This window comes from Varroa destructor, unplaced genomic scaffold, assembly GCF_002443255.2.
Source record: "Varroa destructor unplaced genomic scaffold, Vdes_3.0 BEIS01000001.1, whole genome shotgun sequence".
In the NCBI taxonomy this organism is placed as follows: Eukaryota; Metazoa; Arthropoda; class Arachnida; order Mesostigmata; family Varroidae; genus Varroa; species Varroa destructor.
Window position 1 is genome coordinate 30,208,839 of NW_019211454.1, and position 24,222 is coordinate 30,233,060.

At 44.3% G+C, this 24,222-nt stretch overlaps 1 protein-coding gene and 1 long non-coding RNA gene across 12 annotated transcripts in view; one reads left to right on the forward strand and one right to left on the reverse strand.

Annotated features, from left to right (window-relative positions):
- LOC111243268 (uncharacterized) overlaps positions 1 to 24,222 on the forward strand; it is a 165,509-nt gene that overhangs the window by 126,675 nt on the left and 14,612 nt on the right. For 9 of the 10 annotated variants that reach the window (XM_086980541.1, XM_086980532.1, XM_086980552.1 and 6 more), the window contains 2 exons: positions 4,157 to 4,584; positions 7,449 to 7,532. In XM_086980541.1, coding sequence (XP_086836667.1) covers positions 4,157 to 4,584; positions 7,449 to 7,532 — 512 coding nt within the window. Of the gene's footprint in view, positions 1 to 4,156; positions 4,585 to 7,448; positions 7,533 to 13,867; positions 13,976 to 24,222 lie in introns of those variants that run through there. The other variant, XM_086980558.1, reaches the window with a different exon arrangement.
- On the reverse strand, positions 18,014 to 22,733 carry LOC111253856 (uncharacterized). Of its 2 annotated transcripts, none has more exons than XR_002674841.2 (3): positions 21,886 to 22,731; positions 20,583 to 21,290; positions 18,014 to 18,412 (listed from the first exon to the last, which is right to left on the reverse strand). It is a non-coding gene; the product is annotated as an uncharacterized LOC111253856 (long non-coding RNA). The 2 variants fall into 2 exon arrangements; XR_015318811.1 differs by lacking the exon at positions 18,014 to 18,412 and adding an exon at positions 19,812 to 20,036 and having other exon boundaries at positions 21,886 to 22,733.

Consider the following 24,222-nt stretch of genomic DNA (forward strand, 5'->3'; position numbering starts at 1 on the left):
ACTTCCGTCATGTTCACTCTGCGACTTACGTTCTACCACACTTAGCAAAGAAGTAAGATACAGACAGCTGATCTATATGTTTGTGCGAGATGGCTGCATACATAGCGACTTCAGTATCGCTTGCTAAGTGAATAGGGGATCAATTTTACTCAGTAAATAAATACTTTTAGTTCACTCTGAAAGCCATATTTTTAGATTTATTTGGTCGCCTGTGTTAAATTTTAAGTAAAATATTTATTTTATTTACAATCGTAACGAGAACAATGAGCGAATTTTAATTTTAGCTTAAATATATTTAAGATAGCTGGTTGAAGTCACCGTAGGAGAGGTCAATAGCAATCTTATTTATGACTTAAACCAGCATTTGAAGGGAAATAGGTTTCCAACCGAAAAAAAATTGCCCGTCATCAGAGCGAGCCAAACTTTGGCTCCTGCTATATGTGTACACATATTTTTTAAGCACATATTTGTAATGCAGCTGGAATATTTATTAGTGAAATTATTGGGCCTCGAAGCCTATTAAAAACTTGAGATAGGCTATCGATCCCTACCTACGTAGGTCACACGTAGGCTTCTAGAGATATTCACGGACAATGTGTACGACAAATGTTCACTCTACTACGATCCGTATCAGCAGGACTTAATTAATAATCATCTTATGCTATATAAATAAACTATCAAACTAGCGTGATTTCCTATTATAAATCCTGAAACGTACATGTGCCCCAGTGCGTTTCGTACCTTACGTCCGATACTTAAACCGTTAGGCGATGCTTCTAATTACATTATTATTAAACTTATTCAGTCAATTTCTTCTAATGCATTATAAAATTACGAAGGACTAGCGGACTATGAGATACTAGATGTCTAACTCGAACCCGGACATGGTTTGCGGGTGTCCGCAAAACTGCTAATAAGTAATATAAACGTGAGGACGGTCACCGCTGTTGTTTGGACTTCTACGGAAAACTGCGATAGGCCGGCTAGCTAGCTTGGTCGGGCGGAAGGATAGTACACGACCCGTCGTACATCAATGCGTTTGTTTGTCATGACATCCTTACTCGTGATACACGCGATCCGCCTCTCTTCGCTACTGACTATGGCGAGCTGCCATCGTATTGGTCGGTGTTTTCTAATCTCAATGTTTAGCCATAACATTGCTTGTTAGGTTCCCTCAATATATCGCTTAGCTGATAGATAGGATGCTGTCCGACGTTATGGGCTGCATTCAATGGCGCAGAGTGACCGCTACGACGTCACCACCATAAGCCAATACTGTCAGGCCCGAAGATCATTGTGGCCATTCTGCGCCATGGGCTCCCTTCACGTTATTCTCCGTCTACACGCCCATTATAGAAGGATAAAATGTCTTGTATTTTCCGCTATCACAATGTGACTATACAAACGGGGAAGAATTACATCCATTGAGCTATAGTTGGTATTCTTGTAGCCGTTCCTTGGTGCCAATGATGGCGGTCCCCGTTGTGGTATTAATCAAAGCCATAAATTTAAGATTTGACATATACGATGTCAGCAACAACGTCAATCGAACAACTAACGATAAGCAACCTCGCGGGCTGATTTAAATTTGCCTCGGTGGGCGGGATGCTTTGGTGAGGCCTGACCGAGTCGGAAGGTGGTCCTAGGAAGGAACTGATGTTGAGGGAGAGAAACCCCCATCCCATCAGTTCCTCTTGTCTTTGTCTGTCAGAGGAAGGGAGCAGTAGAGGTATAGAGTGATAGCCCCCGAAGAGTTCGGCATAGAAGACACGTCAGGCGTACCCTACCCCCACTTTTGACGTACCCCATGTAATTGTTGAATCGTTGTGTGAGCTTTCCGAGAGTCAAAGGCAATTCGTTTTCGGATCAACTGTATGTCCGTCCATCAGTTCGATAATGGGGCCAGACCATCAGCTGCCAATTGAAGTTCGTCTATAGGCACTCACTCTTTCTTCGGCACTGCATTCCCCGAAGACTTTATTAGGGGTCTGACTCAGCATGAGACGAAGTATGGAATATACAGCGATTTTTATGCGTATGCAGTCAGAAAAAAAATTCTGCTCAATAACAATGTTTCAGAAAAAAAGATTCGGTTTAATCACCCATCAGTTCGTCCGTCGTAAATCGGTTCGTCTTTTACATTATTTGGCCCTGTTGATGATGGTAAATTTTGTCTGGAAGGATGACTAGATTTGGAAAGCAAGCCCCATTTTTGAGGCGTATTTATTTAGTGACTTCTATAAGATTATTACTGAATTGCGTATAATTAGAATAATCAGTGGGCGGCAATACCTTAAACTTGACAACTTATAAACTCTGAAAATAAATGAATGCAAGTCCAAATAATACTAATCTTATTGAACTTTGCTTTATTGACCTACATGTTGCGTGTATATGAGCGTCGAACCAAAATTGTCCATAATTTAAAGCAACTGACTTCTTTCAGTTAAACAGGAATCACAAGTTTTCCTTATATTTCTATAGCTGTAATTGGTTTTTGACGGACTGTTTTTTTTTTCTAAGTGACACGCAGTCTATCGCTTCAAGTACTGCGCAGAATGTTACACGAAGCTTAAATTATCTGGTGGACATTTTTAATCCAATAGGATTATTGTTAATTCAAAATATATATTATTATATCGAGCATTGCTTGTATGGCTGTTATATTCCGTCCTGAATAATTTTGTGGCGCGTCACGTTCTCTAGGGGCATCGACTAATTTACTTACGCTCGTACCAGTATCGACGTATTGAACGCGGCCCAATTTTACTATATTGTATTAAAAGTATTCTTTTTTTTTTTCGGCCGATTGTTACCTGCCGCCACTCAGGATGTCGATACTTCACGTGTTGCATAACTCCTTTGGATAATATCAAACTGCCTCAAATGCGTCCGATGGGGATCTACCCACGCACTCGAGAGTAGACCGGCCACCATTAAGCCTGTTGAACACACAACGACCGTACAAATTCTTCGTATTAAATAGCTGGGTTTATGCCCAGATTTGTCTTCAATAGAAAAGCCGTTTGTAGGGTCAGTCCATCTAGCCACTTTGACTATATGCAGATAATGTTGGTTGAACAAATGATCTAACATAGTACAGTCTGGGAATCGAGGGGGATGACGCTAGCCCTTTGGGTATCACCGCAGCAACAGCCACGATAACAACAACAGCAGAAATATTCCGTAAGCCGTTTTGATATTTCCGGTATTAGATCCCGTAGGAGTAGATTGCTCCTTCTTCGATTTCTGCAATCTCACCATCTCATTTCTGCCAAATAGTCTACTTTTGGCAAGAGCATTCTCTACTTGTCAGTGCTCCCCGTGTCGAGGATGCCTCCAATACACGACAGGTGCAGATGGGGTTGTCCGATGAAGCTTCGACGGCTATCATGGACGGTATCATATTCTGTGGTGGTATGGCACCTATGCACCGACGCACAGGTATTCATGCATTTCGAAGAAATAGATACCGCTTTTTGTGCTGTTATTGCTGTTACATGTAGCGGTTGTTGCTGTTTCGATCGTTACGGCGGCTGGCGAAAAAAGGGGGCAGGACTAAGGACAAAGGCAATTCCCGGGTAGGTATTGGATGCTGAGGTAAGAGAGTGATGTGGGAGTAGAGTTTCAAAGCAAAATGATGCATATTTCCCAGTAACGATGCATTTGTCAGTATGCGCAAGTGTGTCTCACTCTCCCTGGAGAGTGCTTTCAAGGATGCGTTTTTCCGCTGAGGGCATAGTAACTGACGAGCTAGGGGAGGGAGGGGGGATTGAAAGCTCTGGCCATGATTCTCCAACTCTCAGGACACAGCTGATGCAGGGGTAAGGCAAGAGGCGTACGACTGGCATCGTATGGAAGTTCACTGTCATATCGAACTATTGCTACTCCTGGTGCCGCTATGCTCCCGCCTCGTGTTCGTGCGGTGGAGGTAAGATCCTCCCGTCATCCCACCGGGCGAAGCACGTTGTTTTGGTACCCGATGAGCCGTACCAGCGCATCAAGCTGACCCCAGAGAGTCGGATTCAATCTCGGACACTATAGAGCGATAGCTTCTCTCGTGTAATTAGTTCCATAAGGACGAAAACAAAGTAACGCATACAACTCAGTAAGTAAATTGAGATATTTGTGTTTCTTATCGGTAATCATTTTACAGACTGAGTCTGGAGAATCGGCTTCAGCAAGCGAAGGATTCACCGTCATCCAGCCGGAGTGCATCTGAGCCCCCAGCTCTCAATTTGACTAGCTCAGTTCAGAGAGAGCATCCACGAGAATCAAGAGAACGACGCGACAGTGGTAGCAGCTCGGGCCATGACGAAGGACCCGAGACAGGCTCCCTTGGAGCCCTCAAGGTCAAGTTGGAGCAACAGGCAATTCTACAGCTACAACAGCAACAGCAGCTTCATCAAAATAACCATAGCGCGCGGCTTGGAATAGAGACATTAGATAGCCTTTCTGGTGGGGAAAGTAGCGCCTCAACAGGCGGTCAATCTGTTGAAAGCTTGTTGAAGAATATTCAGGCCCTTCTACGGCTCGCAGCCGACACAGCACGTGAATATGAAAAAAGAACTCTGTTCGAAAAAAGTGAGTATTTGCATTCCAGGTAGACAAAAGATCTTCGTACGATTGCAATGATGAGCAATAAATTCGAGGCAAAAAAATGATGACGTAATGCAGCTTGCGCCTATACTCTAACTGAATCGTTCTGTAATACAAAAAAATTATCTATGCAACTTTAAATAGAGCTATGGATTTCTAGTGCCACGCTCTCTGGCAAAGAATACCTTAGTATGTGCGCAAAGCTTCAGTATCGTCCATTTACTTTAGCTCAAGCTCGAGTCGTAAGTCTATGGCCGCACCAGTATCTCTGTCTAAGTCGATTATTACCGAACATATCCAATCTATTCAGCAGCGTACCCTGAGCCCTTATTCTATTTTTTTGCCCGCCAGCCGGCCGACTCATCTCCAAGCTCGCAACGAATAGTCTTAAACAGGCGTCTGCGGTGGCTATTTGAAATCAATTCAATTGTTCGGTACTACGAGCCACTCAGTAGAAGATAGCAGTAGATAACATTTGCATAGTGTCTTCCTCGCCGTTCGTTCTTTTACCCTATCCTATGGGTCTCCCCTTATTCGACAATCGGCACTTGCCGGAGCCCTCGCTGGCTCCACAAAGCTCGTGTTCTAACCTGGCCGTCGCCGCAGTCGGTATGCCGATCGAGCGTCAGTTCTACGGCTGCTCATGAGAGAATGTTTCTTTTTCATTGGAAGATTCTACGACGCGCGGACAAGCGCAAGATGCGATGTCGGATGAGTCAGTTTAGGAGCCAGATAGGGTCCGACGGATGTGGATCTAAGACGAGCTAGAGAACGGTAGGACAGCTGCGAAGCGGAGAAACCCCCTGATCTTAAAATGGCTAGCGTACTTGGCGCGTTCTTGTGGCGGTCATTTGAATCTACCCAGTGGGTTTTGTTCTTCCTCGAATACAGGGCGGTAATAGTAGTAGACAAGAGAAAACGGGTGTGGTGGGCATAGAAAAAAGCGGCCGGGGGACCGTGGGGGGCGAGATAAAGAGGAAGAAAAAGTGATTTCTATTTTCGCGGTACAGACAACGAGCGACAAGACGGATCCGTGTGCGTATGGCTTATCGGCAGACCGCAGAATGGCTAGCGGTTTTACTCGCTGCTAGCGGTGTTGTCAGGTTTCTTTATCGAAAATCGGTTTTTTCAGTTAGGTGATGTGCAGCTACTGGCCATTGCCCTAGTCCAATTGAAAGCCTAAGAAGAGGAGACCTCTTGCAAATGGCTAGTCAATGGCCGTAGATTTCTGATGAAGAAAATTAAGCAAGTATGTAATAACAGTGATGAGTGCTTTGGGCTTACCCACTGCGGCCCGGCACAACTCAGTGCTTATATATTGGCCAAATATTGTTATAAGCAGATAAGTGGGCGGCGGCGTAAGCGCGATCGCTGGGCGTTGTGGTCGACTTTCGGTTCCACTAAAATTCTCTTTTACTCTGGTTTATAATTTCGTCAGTGTGATCGACAAAAAAACACTGAACACTGAAGTTAGGATTTGCTAGACAAACGTACTAAGGAGATTTAGAACGCGTCCCCCAGCGACTGATTAGTAATCGTAGACATCAACTATTGTTTTCATGAAACACTTTTACATGCACACAAATTAAGTGTCATACAAATAAGTTCGGCTGACCAAAAACTGGCCGCTATCTTGTCTGACGTTATCTCAATGGTGAATTATTGAATTTTTGTACAGTTTCAATAATGGAGGAGATTTTCAAGATTCTCCTGCATATGACAAATTTGTCTGACTCGTACTTAACTAAGGATTTTTTGGAAATTTTTTTCTGACATAGTATAATCTCGAAGCTTAAGCTTATATCGACTAAACTTACGCTGATGGTTGCCTTAGCCAACAGGGCAAACATACGGGGATGATATTCGTTCTTTTCGCTTAACGTAAAGTACGCAAAAACTTGATTGGCCATAAAGTCCATCTGTTTGGACATCTGAAGAGGAACGAAAAAGATGTTTTGTCTCAACTTGTGAGAGTCTGTCCGTGTATGTGTGGGTGGGTATGCTGTCAACACCAATGTTTATGCTGTTCTGTATTCTCGGCAAGCCTAAAGTCCAGTTGGGATCCGTATTTTTTGTGCGCTTGTCCAAGTATAGGTCCGTGATCGGGCCACTGCCATCGTTACTACGAGCACCATCTAGGCAGCGCCACCCCCATAGCGCCAGCTGCAAGAGACGGAGAGTTATGGGGTGTGAGGTGTTGTCTTTCCGAAACAGCTTTTCCTTTATTCTTCCTCGTCGTGGGTCTGTTCATGTGCGGGTGATTGCGAGGGCCGTCTAAGCGTTAATGGAGGACAAGATAACAGTGAACACTGCCGCGGACATTATCGTCGTCGGTCTCGTCGTTGTGCTCATCGTTGCACGGAGATAGACGCGGCCCGGTGCCGCGCTCAATTAACTGTCTTTCCGACAACACCGCAGCAGCGGTAAGCATGCTGCATGTACCGCCATTTCGAAGAGCCTCTTAGTGGTTGTGCTGCCGCTGACGCTACGGTTGATGGTTCCAACCGCTTAATGTCGTTCTGCAGCCCGGAGCAGCAGGCAGTGTTCGACGCCGTCCACTTTGCTCGTCAAGCTCGTGACAATCTCTCAACTCCTTGTTCCCTCCTGGGGGTCGCGGCTGCTGTCTTACCGACTTGTTATCTGTACATTTCTTCGCTGGCGGCTTTCATGGCCCCATTTTCCATCTGTTTCAACAGCTATACGGAGACAGATATGACTCTCGCTGTTCACACATGTGCTAATATACATAAAGTCCCAAGCGCTATTCGGCCGTCCTCTGCTGCTTTGGGTTTTTGCCAAATGGTCATATCGATAATACTTACGTGGCTGTGTTTTTGATTTTTTTACAGCTCAGCTCAAGCTTGAAATCCAAAAAGAAAAGGATTCGAGGGCGCACCTAGAGAAACAACTTGATGAAGCCACAAGGTTAAGAGGTAAGAGATGGTTATGTAAACTCGCCGTATACTCGATGTTTTCATTAATTGTATTTGGTTTATTAGTTATATTATGTTTTCTGGTATTGCGATGCCCCGTATAAAACGAGTGTATACTCTGTTCAACGAAATTCCATAGCGTCTTTTTCGGCCGGACTATACTATAATGCTCTATTTGATATACCGCCAAGGTTTACCCTCTACCCCATCAACGACTCGTTTTATCGCAATTTCTATTTGCTTAGTTTAGGTTATAACATTTTATCTTACATGGATTGCTAAGATGATTCCATTGTAGAAGGCTATTTTTGGAGGGATTACTAATGAACGAGGGGATTTCGTTATAAAGCTGAACAAATGAAATTATAGAACAGGCTGATCTATTTAAGTTATAAAAATGTGTCTTGAATTGTTTTGCCAATGTATACGGGTATTTCATGAATTGTATATTGGACAAAAGCATCAGATTGGTTTTATAAACGTCCACTTTATTACGAATATGTGCAAACGAGCTCGTCTATATTGCATAGCCATTATCAGCAGTGTCTAATTCCACAATTACAAAAGTGAACGATCTGATTTTAACTGACACATATATGTACCGAGCCTATCGATTGTTTTCCTAGACCGTGAATCAGACTCTACCGGCCTAATCGCCGGTTGTTATCACTATGACAACTTCAACAAGGCGTATGTGTGATAGTCTACCACTACTAGTACGGCTTACATCATAGTTTCTCGCTCTCGTCGGTCCTACGCCCCTCCCCCGCCTCCTCTTCTCCCTTCGAGTTTCGCTGACGGAACTAAACATTGACTCGCGATGATCATCATCGTAGTTCTTACTCGTTTAGAATAAAAACGATGAACTAAAAGCTCAATCTACTGATTTGGTGAGTCACTTGGTCGCCTTTCACTGAGTTCTACCATTAGCAGCGGCTCTGCCTCAAGGAGGCAAGGAACTGCTCGATCTTTCTGTGAACTCGTATATAAATAAAAGCATGTCCGGTCATACCGTATATGAATGGCCAAACATTTTTAGTGAGTCAAGTCTTGGACAGGGGCATATATGCCCGGAGTTCCTATTCTATAGTATAGAGAAATCGGCGTAGTTGTAGCTAGAGCGATAGCGACGTCTTCCAGTAGCACTGCGGACCCGTTATTCGGTAGCAGCTTTGCCTTGAACGACGGGGGTACTACTAAGTACGAAGCATAGATTGCTGTTATACAGTCCGCATGTTGCCCCAGCTCAACTGCACTATTTCAAGCCGTAACAACGCTGGCAGCGCAGCTTCGATTGCTGGTGCTTTTACTTCTGCCTAGTTCCGCGTCGTTTGGTGACTACAGACAGCGGGCGACAGAGTACATGAACCGAGTGTTGAAGGCTGTCGGCGAAACGATAGGTTAGCAAAAGATTCGCCGGGGACTTTATCTAGTGGGTCAGCAGCGCGGCAAGGGCAGGCAGCTGATGGGCAGGCTGAATTCCTTCTCTTCTCTAATTGCAGCCGATCCATCATCGTCCACTCTTTCGTGTGTCATGCTGCTCCCGCTGCTGCACGTTCGTCTTCTTTTTCCCCACCTCTGTCCTGCGCCCCCCATGTTCCTCTTCTTCTCCTTTTTCTCTCCCTGAGCTGATCCAGCAACCTCGAGTTCCTCTTTCTTTTTCGTTGTCCTCGTCGTGGTTTTTTCTGCCGCCGCTTGACGGATCTGACTGATCTTTCTCTATCTCACTCCTGCTTTGCGAAAGAACGCGTCAGCCTGAATCGCCGTGGCCCCTCACAACGGGGCAACACTTCGCTCGACATCGATGTCCGAGCTCGAATGAGCTGTAAAAAGAAAAGGATCCTGATAGTAGTAGTTCTCACTACTGTCGCTAATGTTACCGCAGCCTCTACTTGCTCAAAGAACGACATGAACGTACTGGATTCAGGCCGTTAGATACAAAAAATAGTTTCTCTCTTCCTTTATCTTATTCTTAAAAGGTGGAACTCACGCGACTTCCGCTCTTGGTCAAACCTTTTTAGGTAGCTTGGCGATGTGTCGCAGAAAAAACGGGTACAGAGGATCAGATGGTTAAAAAACGTTATGGTTCTTGAGTTAAGTAGAAATTGATCGTTGTGTAATAAAAACGACAAATTGGTACTTTCTGAAACAAGCTAGAAAACTTTACCGGTAGTGAACCGTTTACTATTGGTAAGCAATTCATCGCTACCTTCTAACACCGTGATAACTGTTTGAAGTAAACAGGCTAAAACATATCAAATGCTACGCGAAGCATACGTTTTGCGAACCGTACACTGCAACATTTTTAAGTTAAAGCTCCCATTAAAACGATAAGTTGAAGTCGCTTTTCAAAAAAAAATCAGCTGTAATCATGCGTCAGTTGTTTTTACTTTATACCTCAAATTAGATAATTATCAGTCAAAAGAACCAATTCGATCACTAAAAAAAGATGGAAGCTCCTTGCAGTGCAAGAATATGGCGTGAACTAGCATATTACTATTGCACATCTATTTTAAAACGAATTTTCTATATTCGACGATTCAAGGTAAAGATCTTTTGTCCTACTCGCCCTTACCGTTCCCACCCAGATCTTGGCGTCTTTGTTGTAGCGACCGCTCCCCATTTCGCTTGGTTTGTAGAAAGCGCTTGGGAGAAAGGGTAATGGTTGATACGACAAAATCTAGATGGATCACTGACAAGATCGCACTAGCCAACCCTAATAATCCTTATGCTTCCATTTCACTGCGTCGCGAAACACAGCGTTCCACTCTTCTTCATCTCGGCCAATGGTTGTCATTATAGGTTACATCGTTAGCTTCAGCTGATTACATGAATAGAAATTAACCCTTTTTATACACTGTAGCAAAACCTGACCTGAAACCTTGAACCGGTTAGTTCGAGCTGTTGCACAGAACCTCACACTTACAGAAAAGTAAAGCATACAATTTTACCGATCAACGTTACGCTATAGCTGAATTAAAAAGTCCTCCAGAAGCCTCTGACTGAACGTGTTTACTCTTTCGAATTCCGCTTTAACATAAGGAAAACCTGGCTTTTTCCGTGGAGCCGATAAGCCGGCCGGAACCTAGACAATCATTTCTAAGCCTTTCAGCCAAAACAGATGGCTTAACACGTCGCGTGTTCCGTCTATGAATTAACGCGTCCGCCTGGGAATTTTTGCATTAAATGCCTTTCCTCTATATTTAATTATATGCCAGTAACTCCTCTTCCAATGATATCCTGCAAAATTCTTATAAATAACGGTATTGTAGTTATGGGCAGATGAAAGACGCCTACAACGCTATGAGCAATCGTCCTAAGCGAGCTGACCAGAGAAGCAAATATCGATCTGGCCAATATTAGTTCACCTATTATTTATTAGATATAGGAAAAAATAAATGATCACTACTTTGTAATGTTGTAGTAAAAGGATTCAGTAAGTGGATATGCATGTGTCAGGTAAGGTCCAAGTAAAGATTTGCTTTTTTGTAAACCACCATTTGCCATATGGTCGTAGAGGTTTCTTAGCGGCTCAGTAATCTTGTTTTAACGGATTCTCTTCAGATAATTTTAAGATGTGCTGCCAACTCGTACGGCAAAATTTATGTGACAATTACTTTAACTGCCTCTGATTTTGTTGTGCCTTCTTTACTTTGTTTCCTGGAAACTGGCACACAATCTTGTGCAGTCTGAATGTAGCGTTCGACGTCGTCTCAAGAGATACGTTTACGTAGACCTGTTCCATCGGGCAGCATTTGGATCGCTTTTCGAAATAGGCAAGCTTTACGATTGTGGAAAGAAGATAGCGCGGGACGAGTGCAAAACGGCCAGGGAAAGCAATCGTCCTTCTGCTAAAACCAATCAGTTGTATTTGTTTGTGAACCTCTTCTGTCAAAAAGCTTCAAGTAACCCATTTGTGAATGATACGATGAAGGAACACAGTATATTTCGCGCTGAGGAAGTGATGCCTCCTAGAACTCATTCGGAATGAACAAACAGGCCGTTTAGTTGAACCCGAATCGATTTTAGGTTTATATATAAACAGCAAATTCCATAGGATATTTATCTTCACTGTGTTGTAGCACCAATGCTGGTACGACAATAAAAACGCTAATACATATTTAGCATTTCAACTGACGTTAAAGCTATGGCGTTACTAAACGTATGTTGGCTATCAAGTCTAACTTGCTTCACCCGCGTTACAGCATGCACGAGAATCACAGTCCTTGTTGGCTTTCACATTTCTGTCCTGATAGCGTCCTACATGGCTCATTGGTTTCGAAGAAGCAGGCTTGCTAAGGCGTTCATCATTGTTGCACATCTGCATAACATGATTGTAACATTACGAAGTGAGCGTTACACATCTGCACTATGCTATTAGTGGATAGTATAGCTTTGTCGACTTGCTCCAGGTAGGTACATCGAGGTAGTTTTCTTGCATTCGCATGCTCCTATATAGAAGCTCCTACATTTGGACTTTAACATAGACACAGCGCGAAATCTCTAGAGACCCCGTGAGCGCAATAGTCTTTCGTCTGATGCCGTCTGCCGCTCAAGTTGTTTTGAATTGAGCGTAGATTCTCAATATGTGAAGCAGCTATACAACAGGCTCCGTCAAAGCTGTTCTAGTGGTATTGCTTGAATACGCGCTAATCACGTGTTCTTGGCACGATCCATCAAACTCCGCAACGGCGAACAGGGCCGCTCATGGGCGAACGCAGCCTCATCTCGAAACACCGCCGACTTCCTTCAGCTTAACAGCCGTCGTTGCAGTGTTAAAGAGCGAAAGAGAGACGCACCGTCGGGAATTCAACCAGCGTCGAATATGCAATGCATAGCGTCCCCGTTCACTCGCTCGTTATCTTGCTGCAATAACCTGAGCCTAGTTATAGAATCATGGAGACTTCCTCCAACTACAAAGCTAGCGATTGTCGCTTTGACATAGCTATATACAAAGATGGCATTATTTTTGTTGTTGTCCTGACACTTTCATCGAATTAAGCCTCCGTCGAATCTGGACCATCCGCACACGCCTATCGTATGCTCCGTTCGACTCCATGAAGTCTCATACATGAATTACCACAAAGTTTCAGTCAAACATTAACGACATCACCCAGCCAAACTGATAGGTAAACTGGAATCTTTATAGTCGTTGCACTAGTATAAGACGTGTTGGTTAAAAATCATTAAATGAACATATGAACAAATCATATCACAGTTATCTAATCTTTATTATCACCATCATCTGAGTTTTTTTTTTAACATGAATTGTGTTATCAGAAAATCAGTCGAACTAGCTTTTACTGGAATGCCTCGAGTTGTCTATTCTGCAAGGCCTGAACACGCAGGAAGGCGACCAGCCAGCGAGAGGTCAATCGACGGACCGAAATCTGTCGAGGCGGAAAATATATTTATGATTTCAGCTGTCGTAGGGGTTCTGTTGTTCCCCTCATTCACTTCCCCATGTCCTGTGCTAACGGCCGGGGTCTGGCCACAAGTAGAGTCACCTCTCAAGCAAGCCTAGCCTGATAGTTACATCGTTTCGGTGTTTTTCCTAGGCGGTGGAAGCGCACAAAGTTCCATAGTCTAGTGTACATCCCCGAACTGCCACACGCTTGGACAGAACAATAGAAGCAAGTTCCGTAAAACTTTCCACTATGTCTCCTCCCCCCCCCCCCCCGTCTCCGACTGGTGCTACTAGACTCATCGTTACAAGTGACAGAAAAGCGGTCAGCAGAGGGAAAACTTACGACTTCGATCAACGCTTGCTAGCCAGGGCCGTGTACTTCATTCATTTTCCAGGCAACTCGGCAAATGTACGGTTGGAAGGACCGCATTTGCTGAGTATAGTCGTAACAAATAGGGAAAGAGTTTATATACTGTCGTTGAAACTCGCCAGAAGAAAATTATTGCACCACGATAAATCGATCGTTCGCATTTTCAAACGCCTAGCATCGCTTTTGCTTCACGTCAAATTGAATTTCTGGGTCACAGTCAACTTGAACGCTCGGCGACAAGCTTGTGGATAATTTATAGAAATTTCCGTACCTTATATATATATATATATATATATATATATATATATTTAACCAAGTTAATAATTAGGCCAATTTTTTTGTCTGAAACCATTAAACACCAAAACTTGGCTATTGAGAATTTAGGTGAATGATCGCTTTTGCAGACATTAAATCGAATCCTACAAAGGATTATTGGCGCTTTCATATATCCATACCACGGATAAATTAACTAGCGATGCAATACAGTAGGTTCATTCTTTCCTACTTTCTAAACAGCCTTTATCTTTTCCCTTGCTTTGTTGTGGTGCGATTGATCAGCTAGGTCCGTTTTAGGCCAACGGTGGGTGAAGGAGAAGTTCAAGACTGAAATGATAAGCATGGTAGAAAGATGCTTCTGACAGGAAATGTTACTGTCTACCTCATGGGCAAGTATGTCTGACTATGGGTGTGTTCTTTCCAGTATGTGAACACGGCAACCACTACCCCTAGATATCTATTTCACTCTCTGCCTCCCCCTCCCCCTCTGTTGTCTTCAGGGTTGCAATTTTACACCCAAAAGACACCCCACCAAATCGCTACCTCAGCCACCCCGCCAAGTGTTTTGAACACTGGGTGAACCCCACACCGCTCTCATCTTCTCGGAGATCGCTGGCGCTTTCTTCGCGGTTCTGTGCGCTGGCGGGCGCGTTCCTGCCACCAGCAGCGGCCGGAGCAGCGGTAGACGCGGAACTGTGCAGCCCTCTTACCTCACAACACAAGCTTGCCATTCTCTCGTGTGCACTCTGTCATACGGGTGGGCCACTTGACTCGTTCTGTCGATCACTGCCCACCCAACAACAAACACACGCATCTAAACCGGAGCAGATACAGGCCTGTGGATATGGCGTAACTCTGCAATGTCTATAAGAGGGCACACCACCGATTCTTCTCTTTGCCGAGGTTGTAATGGGAGAAACATTTAGAAAAACTTACGTTGCCTCAGGGGTGTTTGCCCTGCTTCACTTATGTGCATCCAGACAATCCAAGAAGGTGTAGACAGTTGAAAATCGACAAGCTGTCTTCGAGTTGGGTAAACAATGCTTGACTGGTGCTATTTCAGTGCTTCGAAATCAGTAGGTGTGGTCGGTTAATAGGTCAATGTATCTAACTTAAGTGACGCCGCTGTCTTTCCATCTGTACATACCTGCCGGCGTACTTATGAATTTCTAGTATACGCTGATCAGTTAATAGTTACAATGATGGGCGGAATTTAGTTAAATCGGGTTTGTTCCCGCTGCACCAACGACACGGCAGGGGAAACTTTAGCAGTTTAAAAAAATTATTAGTAGTCATTTAATAAATTATATTATGACAATTTACTGTTGAAACGATTAGAGCAAACGCTAACAAACATGAGGTTTAAATCCAGTCCTCTGACGCTCTCACACCAAGTTCACCTATGCCTTTCTAGCGTCCTAAATCAAAACTATGCTAGTATTAGGACGCATTTGCGATTTACTCGATTGTTGTACGTTGGAAATTCCCAGGGAACACAAAATATCTGCATTAATTTCTCTAGCAAGAAAAAACCAACAATATTCAAATAACTTAGAGGGTACCGAAGTGTGACAACGCAGCCATATTAGTAACACAGCCATCGCGCCTCGTCGTTGTCGTCTGCTTCGGCCGAGTCTCGTCTCATTGTCCATCCCGTACGGCTTTGACCGTCGGTGCTCCATGTAAATAGTGGCAGAATGATAGTGTTAATAGTAACTGCACAACTACCAGCACAGGACCATAGCCAATTGTAAGCAATGGGCCTGCGTTGATACTGAGGACGCAGACCACTGTTTTCGTTCATATCTCGCGATTGTACTGCTTTCTTTCGAACTTCTGCTGCGTTCCCAACTGCGTGCACAACAACTCTGTATCGTTGCGCGTTTCTGTGTCATCGCTGCTATAGCCAAAAAGACAAGAGTGCACATAATCCGAATAACTCCATAATTCCACCATAGATCATAACTCATAACTGGCTTTATAGACACATGATTCGGCAGAACCCTTTGTTCGGACAAACATAACCCGCTCCTCGGCTAAACCTCCGCAGGCCGAGTACCGCTTCTTCTTCTTCCTTATCTTCGCCACGCTCCTCTTAGCTAGAGAAAAAAGCCCACTTACATAACACACGGCCAGTATATGAGTGTATATCGTTCAATCCGACTAGATCTGAATGTCCATAAGGATGCTGTCATTGCAACTGCCCCGGTCCAACGCGCACTCCTGCTGAGCTTCTGACCGCGAACGGAGACCGGGTAAAGAACAAAAGGGTAAAGCGGTTACACTGTACATCACAGCCGCCCAATAAAGGACCAGATTCCCATATAAGCCTAATTTTCTAGCTAACTATCGTCTGTTTTACTCATCTACACAAAATGGGGCTAACGATTAAGAGTCCTGTAAACCCAGACAGGATAGCAACCAGTATCAAAACTGATAAGCGATATCAACAAGTTATTGAAATCAAAACAGATTGAAATGAAAACTGTTTGACTATTTATGCACAACTGTGTCACCCTCTAACAAAATTTGTGCAGGTTGTAGCGACCCACATAGATGTGAGAGAATTTGTTACAATTATTTGTCGGGATCGCTTGCGCCCTCCATTAATCTCTGTGTCAAAATATTACCCCTATAGCCGGCCTGATTTACTTATACCAACAGCAGCAGCGGCAGTTGCAGCGACATGCGATGTTAGCCCCGTATAAAATGCCCCTATGCGTCTCTCAACGTACGAATGTTTGTGTGTGGCCCCGTTATTTATATACGGGGGTTTTTTATCGTTTCGAAATTAGTCACAATTTGCGTTTTTTCTTATTAACTTTTTCTATTTGCTCAACAGTAGTCGTTACATATTCGACGCGATTTAGTCACTGAACGTTAAGAATCTATGACAATATTCACACATGCACAATAACGGTGCGCCATGTTATATCTGTTATAGGCACGCTGTCCCTGGCCATAACGTGCATGACCGACTCGAACCGGCTTACTGTAGTTTCTATGGCTAGTGACGCCATTAAGTGCACATGAACGATCGCAGTGGACTTACAATGATATGTTTACAACCATTTTCCTCTCAGCCAGTTTTGCTGTTTTCTATTACTTTTCCCAACGGATTCTTGTGTTTTCCTAGGAATATAAACAAAAATCTGTTCATTTCTTTTACGGATCAGCTCAGATGACGCGTGTTTCCCTCTGTTTCGACTTCGGCGACGTTCCGAGTGACCTCGTCCCTAGCGGCTGCTTTACTAGACATAGCGTCTTCGGATGCGTGGCGTGTACTATGATTTCAGAAGCACATGTTTCTCGTCCACATTGCTTCTTTCTAAGTATCTCCTCTAAGTAAGTCCCAACGAAACTTGTAGCTAACTCGCGTTTATGACAGCGCGAGCATACTCAAGAGAGCAGTCGATGGATTTTATTGGTTTTATCAAGAACAAGAATGACTAAAGAGAAGTTGTTCCTAACATTTACTTGTTTGTTGCCAATTCCACACATAGGGTGAAGAGTTTCACGACAGATCTCAGGGCTGTAGTTCAAGTATCATTACGACTCGACCGGTAACCAAAAGGGAGTACATCCCCTTTACGCCCCCGTTGACACATCAAGGATATCATTTAACCGTTATATGATGACAGACCATATGCCGTACCCTCCAGTGGCGCTTACTTATTGATACTTTTGTCTCCTGGTTTCATCTTGCTGATAGCGTCTGCTGTACACATTATCCACTTTTTCAAACTTTTTTTTTTTTTTTTCTGGATATTTATAGGAACAACTGTTCTGGAGCCTTATATGTCGGGTCAAAATTCTAATAGAAGGCGGTCTATAATAGCAAGATATTCTACGCTTTCTGGTATAACCATATCGCACCGTATGCATGAGTCCGACCAGGATGAATATGCGGAATGAATATAATTTTTGTTGGTCTGTTTAAATACCTGTATGTTACCAATAAAAATGTATAAATTCCGCTGTACAAACACGAATCGTCAATGAAGCTGGTTCGTTCCAGCTATCTAAGTAGAAAAAAAGATTATTTTTTATAATAATATAAGTAAAAAAAAAAAGATTATTTTTTAAAATATTCAAAACAATCCCTGCCAGAATATACGCTTTACTCGATGATTTTTTTTTTATCAAAATTATTTCAGCCGGTTGTATATGCACTGTCAGCTTTAGTCTGTCTTTCACAGTCGTTTCCTCAGACTCCCGTCCTCTCACAAACTGCCTTCTGCCTTTCTCGATACATCTATTCTTCTGCATTTCTAACTACGCTCGTCCGGAGCCTTCCGGGGTCTGAAGCATGTTCGCATACTGACCCCGTCCATAGTGTATATATATATCAATGCACGACACTATGCACTGGGACGTTGACTAAAACCAGCGGTAATGGCATTGTCATTAAAAAGCAATTTTTCAACTGTACCGCGTGCAAACTGCTGAGCGATTCAACAGCTGAACAACATTGCGCATTGGAAACAGCGGCTGCAGGAAGCGCCTCAATTGCCTGCTTAGGCCTGAAGCAGCACAGTCACTGGTCTCGTTTGCGCGGACGGCAGCGCCGCTACAGCCCTGGCGGTAGAACCAGTACATCTTCAGCGTAGATGACTTCGCACCACCGTCAGTATCGCTACGGCATTTACTACCGCTACTGTCTATGGTCCGGCCTTTAACGACAATGCAAAACAGGCAGCAGCAGCAGCTAAGCAAATTGTCGGTTGGCTCGTTTTCTCCGAGCTGTTATTTCGATTGCTCGATTTTTTTTTCGCTGCTCGTAGCGTTACCAGTCGCATCCGATTCGAGGTTAGTGCGGTCGAGGATCTGGAATTTCAGGGTCCATAGGCCACATTGATTACAACGCTTTACACAATAGCGGAGGGAAGGGAGGGCTGGGGGGGGGGGTGTGCATTCGTGAAAAAAGGACGCTGTGTCGACGCTGCTAGAAAATCGACGAAATGGGAAAGAGATAAGGTGAACGGCAGACGCATCTTCCCCGGCGAGTTTCGCCAAACTGACATGTCGCAAAACTTTGTCTGAAGAAGCTCTTTTTTCGGCTGTTGCTCGCTCGGCTTCTGTTTGTCTCTCTGCTTCTACTTATTTGCCTAGCTAAGTGCTGTTCCGATGACACCCGTTGATCTGAGTGTCGTCAACATACAGCTCACAAAACGGGCAATGTCGTCTCATGCACAATTCGAACAAATGCGCGGCCATCAGATAGATGGATACAAGCGCCTGCGACTACGGGATCAGAAGCGGGCGGGCGGGCGAGAGGGGTCTGAACATCTTCAAATAATGTGGCTGCACATACGAGCAAAAGCTGATGTTGCAGTATTTACGCGAACATAATCTTCGTCGTTGCAGTCCAGCCGGATCAACTGGATTGAATTGAAGCGAAACCAACTGAACCCCATTTGAATGTCATTGTCGTCGTCATCAAGCGACGTGGGCATTCGAATGATTCGACGATAATCAAACATAACAACGGCATAAAACCACGAATCGTCTTTCACACGAAGCTACATACCTGGATAGGCCAATAAACAAAACTATGGCTGCCACAGTTAGTCACGATAAGAGTCTCTAGCGAGCCGGCCAATGGACCAGTGTTAAACAGGAGGACACAAAACGAAGAAGATACCTTCTGTTCGCTCTCTGTGAGCGAAAAAACGAGAGATGTCGACTAGGTCGGCCTTTATTCGTCATTTACCAGGTAGGATCATGAAACAATCATTATCTGCGTCCTCAGTGTCGCGAGATGCTTATGGGCACATGACTGCATGTGCGCCCTTCGCAGGCTGACTATCAGGCGCTATAGGACGTTATTATCTATTAGAGCGGTCAGATATGACCGTCGCTACGACTGCGAGAACGGCTACTACCGACCTCCCTGTTCTCACATTAACAGCCGTCCTGCAGCACTTGGTAGACTGATATTCGACTTGGTCTTCGTTGCCGATCAGAGTGATGCTGCTGCTGCTGCTTCTACTGAACTCGGTACTAGAAGGGCGCACGGAAAAGAAGAGTCTCTGGAGTAGATAACTTAGCCGATATGTTGGAACTAGTGACGATCTGACGTAGTGGCGCTAGCGTCGACAGAGTGCAGACGATGCGATGGATGTGGGATAACGACGAAGATCGACGAAGTAGCATAGTTAAGGGATGTCTGAATGAGTGACAATACAAGGATTACAATGAGATTACATTGAAGCGGCTGTTAGAAACGCTGGACGGAGTCCATCTAGATCAAATTGTCACTTAAGCCAACCATGGCTGCCGCTACCAGAGGTCTGAATGGTTGAGCAATTGGTTTTGTATACGTATGCCTTTTACAATGAGGGTGCAAGCTACTGAAAACGGTCAACTCGGAACTTAAACGATTTTGTAACCAGCCAAGACCGTTTAGGCATTCAGGCTGAAGAGATCCCTTGAAGGTCATATGACCAAGCTGAAATATAACATTTATATTCAAAGATGGAATTAACGCAATTCTGTAATAAGTGTATCATGGTTACGCAATGTATAAACGTTAATAAACATGCATATTCGCTGGGTAACAGACGCAAAATCTAACAATATTTTGACAAAAAAGAAGAACAATCCAGGCTATCTTTTTTCAGAACTATATTACGAAACAAACTCGATTGTTAGTAATCCACTCCTTTTAACTATAGAAATATATACTTAAATATAAAGATTGGAGTGAATCATGTTCTGGACCCGAATGATGGCGGTAGTGTTAATTGCAAGGAAGGTGTAGCGCAGACCAGTGTTGTAGACGTCGATCCAGCTTTTATCTGGCTCGTGAGCAATACGCATCGTTTTAGGAACAGGGGCCAAACTTTCGACGTCTTTACGTTCAGCATATTTTTTTTTCGCAAATAGCGAGAAAGGAACCAGCAATAAGTGTTTGATCAGCTCGCGGGACGAGTTAGCACCTATCTGGCCAATGGTCAGAATAGTCATCCGTTCATTCTCAGTTAATGTTACCTACCTCTGCCTGTCCGTATTTTTCGATGACTTTGAATTAAACTCGTATGAATTCGTGGGTGAAGACGCGGCCATCACTGCGGGAGGTCCGCACGGGTGTTTTGTTCGCGGCGGCGGGCGGCAGCAGCAGGAGCGGCAGTTTCTATATTGTACACCTCGCCAAGGCGTACGGACATTGGCATTGTCAAATGACAGAGTCGGGTTGGAACTCGGGCCGACTCCTTCGTGACAGAAGTTCGAATCCAGAAACAGCTCGAACCGCTGCAGTGGCAGGCTATGTCATCTCTGTAGGTCAGTTTTCAGTTAGTTCCTTTGCCATCGCTCCGGGCTTGCGCCTGTTCTCTATTTCGTTCGATCTATGTCTTCCTAAGACTCATCTTCTTTTCTCTATTGAAATCTCTTTTAGAGTAGTTTCCTTTATTTCTTGGTGGTGTTGATGGCGCGGTCCGACTGCACTGCGGTCTACGCGGGCGATGACAGAAGGTGTCGATTTGACGGCTATCGGGAGGGAACCTATCTGCGAGAGATCTGAGTAGATCTATTGCCACCGTAGGTGCGCATCTCCCCACAAGCCTACCCCCATCCCTGATTGAAATGCATTCGGCACCCCCTGCTGTCTAAGTAGCTGGCTATAAGAGACGGTATCGATAGGACCTGAGGGATGATAAGGCTGCTGCAGTCGGCGAAGAAGAGTGGAGTCTGTTTCTCTTTTCTGCAACATAGGGATGACACCCAGCTTAGTGTCGTGTCCAACTCTCTATAGTCAAACTACGGCAGCGGCTACAACAGAGAAAAAACAGCCTACACGTCGCGTTTGCAACCCCTACGGCTGCCACTGTAGTAGTCCCGCTGGTTCTGCACTCCATATGAACTTGTTGAGCTTTTCGAATAGCTGGGCCTATCATCACGCTTTAGAGTAACACCTATGTTTGCCTATAATAGCCTGTAAATATTGCTAATCTGCGCTCTTACAGCTTGGGCAAAGGTAGATGATTACATGCCATGTTATCACGTATTTTATCTAATGACTTGCTGTTCTAATGAGAGATCTGGAGTAAAAAACGTTCAGCCAGATGGAAAACACTGTTATATCGTATATAGATGGCACCGTACTAGTTATGCGAGCCATTATGGACCTTCTACCAGGTAACAACTCCGATTGTCTGTCAAACGAGTTTGAGCCGCTGCTCTTATTCTCACGATTTAACATTGCACTTATACGAGCAAGTCATTTTCACTAACAATGTTTTAACACACAGAAGGCAGGAACAAGATGTTAAGCAACCTATAGCGAGTTGAATGTTTACCTTCAGTAATCGAACGATGATGTAACGTGCAAAAAATGCATTGGCATGGATACGAGTTTGCTTTAAAACCTAAAAAGATTCTTTGAAATTCTCACAGTAAATGCCAAGTTCTAATGTAAGATAGGCACTAGCTCTCTTCGGCCATATTGTGTGTGTGGCCTTGCAGTAGGTAGATCGCATAAGCCTCCACAAAGACGCTGACACGACTCAGAGTTTGTCTGCACCGAAAATGGAGCAAGGGTCTGAATCCTGATGGATCATCTATTCTCTTTAGGATTTAGCTTACGCGCACAAGCACACTCACATCGACGCATAGACGGTCATACAAACACAGACAGTTGCACGTGCTTCCTTCTTCTGCTCAGATGACCCGTAATTCGAAGAGCTACCATTCTTTAATAACCCTCGAGGATTTCACTTAACCAAAGCCCCACAGTCTGCCGCAACGTCAAATATGTGCCTTATGAGCTGGTCGACTATTGTTTGATTACGAGTTTTTACTTTCCTTTGCTCTCGAACCTGTTACATGAAGTGAGATATAGAGCGGCTGCTTTTACTGCGTCCGGCAAAGAATGCTAATCCTCTATCAGTCATTTAGATCTTACGAAGAATAATTTCGAAATACTTTGAAAGATATTTCACCGTTGCGTTTGAATGAAGCGCACAATTACTACTGCCAAAGCGTCATACTCCCTATATTTCGTATAACGTTTCGTTGCTTTCATCGTATCACGACGCATAGAACCTTCCGCGATTTTTGTTTTTGATTTTGTTAGAATTGACAAATTCCAAATGTGTTGTTATCGTTAGTGGCTTTTGTTAATACGATACTTAGTAAGCTTACGCTGCTAACAATTGGCTAACCGTTTGCGCATATGTTATTGAGCAGCCGATATTTAGTGAAACTGCGTACGATTTTGTCTCAGATTTGTTAGCTATTACATTGTATAATAGTCCTTCATAATTAGTTTGCAAGTCTGATATATTATCGAATGGAATTGGAAAAAAAAAGTCGTTTTAATTGGTTTTTTGCTATAAATCGATTTTTTGCGCCAGTTGATACATTTGTTGTCGCTGTTACCGCCAATTTTTTGTTGTTACGAGTTATTTGGGTGCCCCTTTCTTTCTTTCAGGGGCCATGTTGGCGTTAGCCCTCTCAAGAGGTTCGTAATTCTCGTTTTCGAAAAGTCGTCGCATTATATATATATATATATATATATTATATATATATATATATATATATATATAGTGTCGTTCTGTTTTGCGCAGCCTCATCGTCCACAAGTCCGCGAGTCTCGACATTGAGTCTGGCCAGAGGGTTGACAGAGACCGATCGCATCCCAATCCCCATGCGCCCACTGCCGTCCGTTTGCTTGCCTGCTTTCCCGTTGGAGCACGGTGCGCGGTGGCTGTATGCTATCAACTACTGCTTTGTCTGCCATAGGGAAAAAGGGGTCTCAACTGCTCGAATCGATGCGGCGGCCGGCGCTCCCACTGCTGCTGTCGAACGCCATCGAGATGACGGAGCACTTTCCAAAAAACTCCATACAGACACACACACACCCATAGACACACGTGGGCTCACATAGAAAGCCAACGCGGAAGAATGGAGAGAAGTTGGATACCAACTCAAAGACACGACCTATGACGGTAGAAAAAGGACCAACAAGCGTAGCGCGTTCGTCCGGTCGCGATCTTGCCGTTCGCATAGCCGCTGTCTATGTAATGGCGGTCGGCGAGAGACAGGCGGAGAACCGCGAATCAAATGGTTCCGCCGGTCGAAGTCATCACTGGACTGTCAGCACACCTCAGAGCAGCGCACCTAGGCCTACTTACTAGGGCCCTTTCTGAACGAAGAAAGGACCCGACGAGAGAGCAGCGGTTACATAGGCGCGGTGGAAGAGGCTGAATTAGATGAGATGAAAACGAGCCCGAATAACAAGCAGGACGAAAGGGAGACTCGTCAATTCGAGTTCATTTTAAATTCTCTACTTGGCCAACGATGCCAGCGGAACTATAGAGCAATACCGGGCTAGTCAACGAGCCAGTTCGTATAGTGGGGAGGAGAACCCCAAAAAGTCTTGGAGGTTGAGTGAGTATATGTTTTCACTACCGTAGCCGCATACACACACGCACATGGCTCCAATAAACGGGAGCGACTTCAAAGTATTCGATCATGTTCTTGTTCATTTTACAACAAAGTGTCGTCCCCTTCTTCGCGGTGTCCATTGCACGCTTTCGTGCGTTTCGAAGTTTGTTGAAAGGGCATGTAAAATGGGTGTTTGCCAGGAAGTACAAAAGAGTGCAAGATATGATTGGTTTCGTACCGGAGGCTAA